We start from the raw sequence: 8598 nt of genomic DNA, 5'->3' as shown, positions 1-8598 counted from the left end.
TCAAGTCGGTACATGCCCACCCCTCAGCCCTCATTCCACAGAGACACAGGAAGTCAAAGGGTGACCCATTTCTACTAGAGCTTTTACTTTGTTTGGCGTCTGTACAGATGCCACTGAGCGTAATGGAAACATACTGCATGCGTAGAGACAAGGCGACATTTTACACTGACCTCAACGGCTTACACTACACAAATCTACAATGAGCAGTCCAATGAATTTAGCAGATCTGCTAAGCGTGTACTGTAAGCACAAACACAATTACTCACTCTGTAAAGTTTATTTAGATTTATTGGCAGATGTCAGCTCTGAGTGATTATAAATGTTCATCATTACAGACAGAAGAATAAAGACTATATCAGCACAATAGCAAATACACACTAAAAACAACACAGAGGCAAACCAGCTGCCTTTTTTTTCTTTCTCAACAACAGGTCAGTGTTAACTCGAATCAACATAATGCTTACTGCTGGTGTAGACTTGGTCCCTTCCCTTTCAATTTTATGCAGCCAAAAGGCATCATGATTACCATAATAAGCACACACAATACGTCACCAAAAAAAGAACATTTCACTACTTCAAAAGTTCAAAATCAACCTGCAGCAACAAATCATTTTCTGTCTAACAACAAAACAAAAATAGGAGCTTTAAAGCACTCTCATACTATTTGATTATTTGGAATTCATTTAAAGTAATAAAAAGCAAACTTTAAAAGGGCATTTATGTGTTGTTGTGGCATTTATACTTTTTTTTGTTTAAGGCTTTTTTCTAAAAGTACGACATGATGATGAGATGCTAAGTATGAGGCTAAATGATGCCCCCGCAGCAGCCTACATGCTGGTTAACTCTGCAGCGTTGTACTGCTTTCAGGAGTAGGTTGCTGGTTAGCATGCTCTGTCAGAAACACTGATTTATGTGCATATTTTTCTTGCTATGATACCAGTTATAGGTTCCAAACCATCTAAACAAAAGACCAGAAGTGTGAAAGTGAAACCTACATTAACCGATTAGCATGTAAACAGGAAAGCTTCTCTACTTTTATAGCAACAGCTGATTAAATGACTATATATGTTATATAAAATTGGCCTTTTTCATAGTTTATTGGCAAAGAAATATCACTGGAGTTCCCCTTAGACCTATGTAGCTTTTTGTTTCTTTATTAATGTTCCTTAATGCCAAAACTCAGATCAGCTTGCTGAATGGGAGCTTTCCAACAAAAATACATTCACCACTAGCATTCAGCAGCTATACAGCTACATGTCTGATGGAAGGAAACGATAGAAAGAGTATTACGCTCGCTTTCACCATGATTACACTGGGTGATTGCCGGCACACTTGCCATAAAGCTTTATAAAGTAACGCTTTGCTTCTGGAAGCAAGTCTAAGCACTCAGCAGCCATGCTGAAACACATTCAGGCACTTATTTAGGCACTTGTAATCAAAACTGCACGGCGATTTGCCGTGTATCCCGCTCGTGCTCAACATCTTTGTTGATATGTCAATTTTGCATTTTCTTTTGTGCTCTAATGTCTGCAAAATAACTCGTACACGAATAAATCATGTAGGCGATCGTGGAATTCGTTTCTTTGTCAGACTAGAAGTTACACTTTGTTTGTTGTGTAAACAGAAGAAGTTTTAATTGACTGCACAGAAACTCTAATTGCAACTTTTCAGATGGATTTGTTGCTGAATGTTGCCTGCAGCTCTTTCAGTGTCAGGTAGCCGGTTTTACCGGGCTCCATGGGCATGGAGGAAGATCTGCACATGGCGCCAGGCACGAGCCAGGCTGAAGAGCTATCATCGCTAGCAGCTGTCATGGGTGTATCCTCCTGATGGCTGTCAGAGGACATCTGTGGTTCAACAAGGAGGCTGGGAGGTGTTGGAGGAGAGAAGGCGGGGCATGTGTGTGGAGGAAAGCGTACAGGAAGGATGAGGAAAGGAATGTTGTGATCATCCAAGAGAAATTGCTCTCCTCCTTCCATGTACCTTTCTTCCTCATTGTCAGCTTCAAGTTCGATTCCGAAGCCCGAGTCTGGGCTCTGCGGCTCCCTCTTCAAACTCTCGTAGGTTGGAAAACCGCAGAGCGAAGGGCAGAAGGACGGGTGAAAATCATCGTGGTAGGTAAAGTAGGCCGGGGTGGGGTCAATGCACGCGAAGCCACCGGAGGAGCTGGAGGTGAAATAGCTCCGGTTGGAGAAGATGGATGAAGAGGCGGAATTGTTGACGATGCCGCTGGTGTCTGAGTTCTGGAAGTGAAGCAGGGCGCTGCTGGAGCTGGAGGAGGGAGAGGTGGATGGGACTACATCAAAGTCCTCACACACCTCCACGGGGGAGATTTGGTCGATGGGCTGTGCTGTGAAGAACGACTCTGAAACTGAGAGCGGATTCAGCCATTTCTGTGGGGGGGAAAACACTCAGACTATAATATTCACCCAAAGAATCACACAACAGTATCAGAATGTGTGTATGTGCGTCACACTCTGAAACTGAACAAACTGAAAGGTGAATTAGCACTTTGCATAGTAAGGACAGGTTTCACGAGTGAGCTTAAGTGCATTTTTAGAATATTTTGCTTGAACAAGGGTCAAAATCACAGAGCAGGAGGGATTAGGAAAACTTATCTTTTGCTCCCACTGATGCAGCCATTAACATCTGTTCTAATTTCCCCCTCAAATTGTTTGAATTTCACATTTTCATTGCAGAAATTAGGCTGTCCACTTAACAAAAAGGCTTCAAACCAATTGCAATCCAAGATTCTTGGTACCTGCACTCGCTGTTTAAGCATATGTGTAGGACAGACAGACAGTTACAGCACCATGGGAAAAACTGCTCTAATAATAAAAATGCTGTTCTCGTTTTGTTCAGTTTGAGGACAACTGTTAAAAATGTCTCATTCTTAATGATCCGTATGCATCAATGATTATTTTATGAAATATGGTGCTTTTTGGATGCTCAGACTCACATTTATTTAAATGCTATATGTATTTATGAAGTTACTTTGCTCAGTAGAAGTTTGTGTGAGATTTTGAATGCAGAATTGAAGTTGTGCGTATGTTTCTGTGATGGTATTACTCGTTTTTTCCCATAAAAGGATGTCAGCAGTTCTCTTTTGGGATACCAGCCTTACAGTTTGTATGATGTAGAGTGAACATGCGCAGTGACAGTTTAACTGGTTGAATCTTGGCGAATGTGCCAGAAAGCAGAAAACTAGAACTTTACAAACTATTTCAGGTGTGGCGGGAATCCAAACCCATCGCCACAGACAACTGACGGGAGTGCGGTTCAGGTCTTTCTCCCTTTGTTGTGGGCTGTGGGAATCAGCGCCTTTGATGAAGAGCTAACTTTATGACATTTTATCATTTTAATCAAACTTCATTGTCTTCATTTAATAAACATTACTGAGAAGGAGAAGCAGGTCATAAACTAACACCGTGGCCTTTGCATTATATACTTATATGTTGTTTTGATCCACGTCTAAAGTGAACAAATTTAGCCAGCGAACAGCGCACACACTCACACTTAAACAGTTAAAGGTCCCATGAATACCACATAATATACTACTTGCTGTGTGTTGACACCTCTGCAGTGAAGTGGTCTGTGTTGCCTGCGGCTGGATATTTTGATAAATGGATTGTTAGTCGAGAACATTTATTATTTTTACCTTTAGGTTTCCTTCGTGGACAGAGTGCAGCGACTGGAAATACTTTGAAGGGTTCGGTACTGCCTTCCCTTCGAGCAGCCTGAAACAACATGGGGTCGAGCGTGTATATCAGATATACAGAGTGTGTAGATATACACACATACATGCAAACATATGCGCACTCTGATAACAGCCAAAGTCACAGTTTACTCACCCCCTGGTGTTGCATCTTTTGTAAACGACCAGCACAACAACAATAATGAAACACATGGTGCCGAACAGTCCCATCTTCACCAGTGAAGACAGACTAAATCCCTCTGAAACAGAGAGCAGACAGACTGAACATGCACAAATGTACATATTCAGTTGACCTTTACTTTGTTGCCTAGACAACGAAGCAGACTGGATGCATCCTTTTTTCCAGCTGCACTTATTCCCAATGAAAAGGTTGAACTGTGATGCTTTTAAGACTGACAAGAGATAAGCAGAGTGTTCACCAAGCTCACCGTTTACACTGTTTGTGTTGTTACCAAGGTTGTCCGATGAATTCACTTTCCAGGATGACGCTGGACTCCAGTGGCTCCAGTGGCCGTTATATCCAGATTTTTCAGTTTTAACTCTCACTCTGACGTCCCCATGCCCCTTTAGTTCAGACAGAGCTAATCTCAGCTCTTTGTCTGGTGTTTTGAAATCTCTGGCCTCCTGAAAAATTGAAAATTCAAGACAGGGTCAAAATAAAGGAATAAAATACAGAAATACTTCTCCAGGCTTCTTAAAGGACAATCAAAGCTCTTCTTTGGATGTTTGCTGCCTTTTATTCTGTTCTCTGTCAGGATGAGGTCCGAGCTCAGGGGAGGCCAATCCATGACTGATCCTCCATTGTGTGTGTTTTTTCTATCAGGTATGCTTTTACTGCATTGGCAGTGTGTTTGGGATCGTTGTCATGCTGACAAATCAATCAGACACTTTCCAGGTGGTGTTTGATGGTGAATCAAACCCTGATGGTGGTTTTCTTTGTTGATAATTCAGTTTGACAAGATCTCCAACACCATGGGCTGAAAAGCAGCCCTAATCCACGACAGAGCCTCCGCTGTGTTTTAGAGATCACCTCCTCCATACATCCTTTTTGAATCTAAAAATTTCAAATTTTCTCCCTTTTTCCTTTTGTTAAGAATGTCTTCATCTACTGCAGATAGTATTTAGGCCTGCCAACTTCCTCTTTTGTCCTTTGCTTTTACACGTTTATCAGTTTTTTAAGCTTATGGCTTTTTGGAGTCTTTGGTTTTATTCTTGTCCTACCGTATTATCTGATGTGTTCTTGTAACAGGGTTCTGGCAACAACGTGCCTAAAATACACCATTTAAAACATTTTTTTGTGCCAAATTCATCTGAACATGATCAAATACAAGGACTGGACTAAAAATGAATGAAGAAGCAGAAGATGTCCAAAGCAAAAGCCTGAAAAATCTTGAGAAAGCCTGGGAAACTTTGCTCAAGTCCTCTTTAAGACCCAACCCATCAAAAAATACCCAGAAAATTCTGATTCTTTTGGAACTGAGATGTTTAATAATCCTTATAACAAAATCTACAAAACATGTTTTGCTGTATCATGTTGTTTATGATATATTTTTATAATTTATTTATTATATATTTTTTCTATCGCATTTCATACATTGGGCATTTTCAGCAACATTTCGTTAAGAACAATGTTAATTTTAGACCAAAAAAAAGAGTTTTGTCCATAACGTTTTGAAATCATGGCAAGTATTGCTAATGTTGATAAGATGAGGTCTCAGAAATTGATGAACATGTGGCAAATATGATACAAATGGCTTTATTGATTTACTCAGTAATTTGTCTAAAAACTCTGTTACTGCATGTATGTAGATGCTCACCGTCCAATTTTGGTCACTGGTTTTGGTCTGGATATGGAAGTAAAGGGCTGACAAGTACGGTAAGATTTTTTCGCCTGGGCTCCACGTTATGTAGAGGTCTGTGCCGTTGATGCTGACATTGGGAGCACTTGGAGGATTCATTATAACTGCATACACAGACGCACAAACAAGGCAGATTATTAAATGTTGGTAATTGTTGCAGTTATTAATCCATCGTTGTAACTTATTCCAACTGTGCGGTGTATCAACAACAATTTGAATAGAAGTCAGAGCTACTCACTGCAATCTACTGGGCGATAGTTTATTAGGGCCTCCACTAACACTCCATTACAATTCACACTAAAGTTCAGTCTTTTAAAAGGATTTAAAGTCTGGAAGAAAGCAATAAACCATTAAACAATGAGGATAGAACTTGTGTGAGTAATCCAGTTTGCCATGTTTGCATGTGTCCGATACTTACTTTGTTTTCAAAGACAATACTGCAGCCAAACAGAGAGTTCTCATGTTGTTCAAGCTTGCATTTTTGGCTAGATGAGAAAAGGACACAAAAAGGGCAAAATCTTCACTTAGCACTGACGTTTTGTAGCCAAACTGTGACCCATGATGTTCCTTTTTGTAAAATTAAAACCTTTGTCCAACTAATACACACAGTTTTCAGTATGTCAGAAATATCTTACATATACAGGGCAGGACTGTCATGTGTCCAGATTGTCATCACACCCGAAAGCCAACAGTCTGCACCGGGACCCACGGCAGAGCTGTTCAGCGTGCAGCTGACATTGTTGTAAAAGTCATTTGCACAGGAAAGTCCTTGAGTAACAGAGACACAACAGAAAACAGGAGTTGGGATAGTGTTGCTTTATCAGTATCACGAGACTTTACGTTCAGATTAGACTGAACTCTGTGTGCACTCAAATATATACACTCATACCATGTGAGAGTCTGTGGGAGTGGGCCGCATGCACTGAAATGATAACTATCAGGAGGTGTGAGCACAGCAGCACCTCCATCGCTGCGAATGTGGTATGACTGTAGGCAGAGAAGAGCGGTCATACACTGAGCGTTAGAAGGGCGAGAGGAATAAAAAGTTGTAAATACACCAGCTTAGACCTGGAAGTCAGCTAAATACAATCACCACAAAGCTTCTAGGAAGGGCAATATTCACAGCTTGAAAAGCTGTGGCAATATATCAACTGTGTTTTACAGTAAGGACCTCCTCTAAGCCATACTGTTAATGCAAGCAACACCTTATTTAGTTTACAGTAGCTGACTTCATACTTTGCAGTGTGTGTGGCTTTATGCTAATGAAACAAATGAGAGAAGATGAACAAACCAGTCTAAAAAAAACCTCCGGGAACATTATGTGACCTGAAAGAGATGAATCTTCCCATCACGCTATTTTGACTCCAAAAACTCACTAAAACTATCCAGTACAGTAAAAAATCATCAACTCCAAGCTGAAAGACACACTTGTGTTTGTGTGTATGTACTTTAAAATTATTACATCAGCAAATGATTGTTTTTATTAATTAACATAGTAATTCCCCCCCCCCCCCCCCTCCCCTTAAACAGGACTAATAAAAAATGTTTGAAGAAGTAATAAATTACCTCATGAGTCTTGGTAGCAGGTGGTCAGGAAACACATTGTTGCTTCCTCTTTTGGACTGACGAGAAGATTTCCTTCTGTTCCTTTCTATTTGAACATCGCCGTCTTTTCTGGTGCTGTCGTTCTGTCACTCACAGTCATCCCCCTGCCTCCTCCTCCTCACCCCTCCCTCTTCTCTTAAGTGCCCAGTGATATTTTCCACTTGAAACCACAGCTTACAGGGGCTTACAGGAAGCTTCGTGCAGCGGTGAGTGATAATGAGAGACGATGGGCCGGGGTGGAGAGTGAGATGATGATGGTGGTGGTGGGGGCGGTGGGGGCTTGGCTTGTTGTACAACACCTCCTTCTATTCACCACCAGCTGCAACTGCTACCTGAGGCCCCGTTGCCTTGTTTAAGGTAATAATAATTGTACCGAAAACAAGAAATCCAACCACATCCTGTTTCAATCACAATTGTAAAGTGGGTTGTATAAAGAGAAACTCGCGAATTGCTCTATGAAGTGGTTTATGTCAATGAAACTCATCTTAAAAAGGACATTCAAAGGATTATATAGGCTAAAGCTACCCGATTTAGAATCGTGGGGTTATTTAAAAATGCAAACGCGAGAAGCTGTGCATGAAAACCGCTGCTGTTACAGCCGCAACCGCTGCAGACACATACTGAAGTACTTCCAAAGAGACAGAGAGTAAAGGAGGTTGAAAGTTAAAGCAGCAGACAGCTCTTCAGTCAGTGGCCACCAGGCATTTCTGTAGTCAAAGGCCACCTGTTATTCCGTCTCACTGTGTCAAACGTTAACCCTTACAGCGAGGGCTATGTGGCAGTTGTTAATGGTGATATGGGGCAAAACGGTAAGCAAGCGAGTTTCTAGAAATACAAAATGACGAGCTGGAAGGGCATCACTTGTTATACAGCACAATCTGGTTAATTTGCACCTCAAAAGGTTGTCACAAGAAAAGTGACCGTAAGAAACCAGAATTTGTCTTTGTGCATATTGCCAGTAAAATCCGAAATATATAAAAACAATACCAAACAAGCTAAACGTGATAGGTAAAGTTGAAAAAAAGAAAAGAAACAGAGAATCTCCTGTTTAACAAGACACACAAACTTTTGTAGGTTTGTAGGCTGCGAGCACAGTGATTGTGCAAACCAAATCAGTGAGATCAATTTAAGTTTGCAGAACGTTTTTGTTCATCTTTGTCTTAAAGGTCATCGGAGGCCATTGTGTAACTTGCCTTTATACTAATCATATAGGCCTACAAACCACACGCACAAAAAAAACTTTCATGCAGAACATTACAACTGTTGCGACACAGTGTTTTTGAACTCAGCTATACTTTGTCTGCCTGAGTGGGCTTAGGCCTGCAGTAGTAGGCCAGAGGGTGATGGCGTGATGCAGCCGCCACGGGTTCCTGCAGTTACTTAGGTGTCAGCATCAGTGAGAACCAGCGAGACGAGAGC

General features: G+C 41.2%; 1 protein-coding gene across 2 annotated transcripts; it reads right to left on the bottom strand.

The window, feature by feature from the left end:
* Positions 1 to 262: 262 nt before the first annotated feature.
* On the bottom strand, positions 263 to 7290 carry il2rb (interleukin 2 receptor, beta). 2 transcript variants are annotated; one of them, XM_085453707.1, is made up of 10 exons: positions 7141 to 7290; positions 6464 to 6561; positions 6210 to 6342; positions 5993 to 6059; positions 5813 to 5903; positions 5533 to 5678; positions 4144 to 4339; positions 3852 to 3975; positions 3659 to 3737; positions 263 to 2393 (listed from the first exon to the last, which is right to left on the bottom strand). In XM_085453707.1, exons 1-10 carry the CDS (start codon positions 7143 to 7145, stop codon positions 1668 to 1670), a joined length of 1665 nt encoding a protein of 554 aa, XP_085309833.1. In that variant the 5' UTR covers positions 7146 to 7290; the 3' UTR covers positions 263 to 1667. The 2 variants fall into 2 exon arrangements, with proteins under 2 accessions (XP_085309833.1, XP_085309834.1); XM_085453708.1 differs by having other exon boundaries at positions 3852 to 3954.
* Between the last annotated feature and the right edge of the window lie 1308 nt (positions 7291 to 8598).

Source organism: Copadichromis virginalis, linkage group LG4 (genome assembly GCF_057382275.1).
Source record: "Copadichromis virginalis isolate Kocher_CV1m ecotype Utaka linkage group LG4, C_Virginalis_male_GT1.1, whole genome shotgun sequence".
Taxonomy (NCBI): Eukaryota; Metazoa; Chordata; class Actinopteri; order Cichliformes; family Cichlidae; genus Copadichromis; species Copadichromis virginalis.
This window is presented reverse-complemented; position numbering and strand designations above follow the sequence as displayed.

Bases quoted from the DNA above. Each gene is read 5' to 3' on its own strand.
- il2rb (XM_085453707.1), bottom strand. The intron at 4,340-5,532 runs GTGAGCATCTAC...TCAATTTTTCAG, and splicing joins CCAGTGACCAAAATTGGACG to GAGGCCAGAGATTTCAAAAC. The intron at 3,976-4,143 runs GTGAGCTTGGTG...GTGCATGTTCAG, and splicing joins CAACACAAACAGTGTAAACG to TCTGTCTGCTCTCTGTTTCA.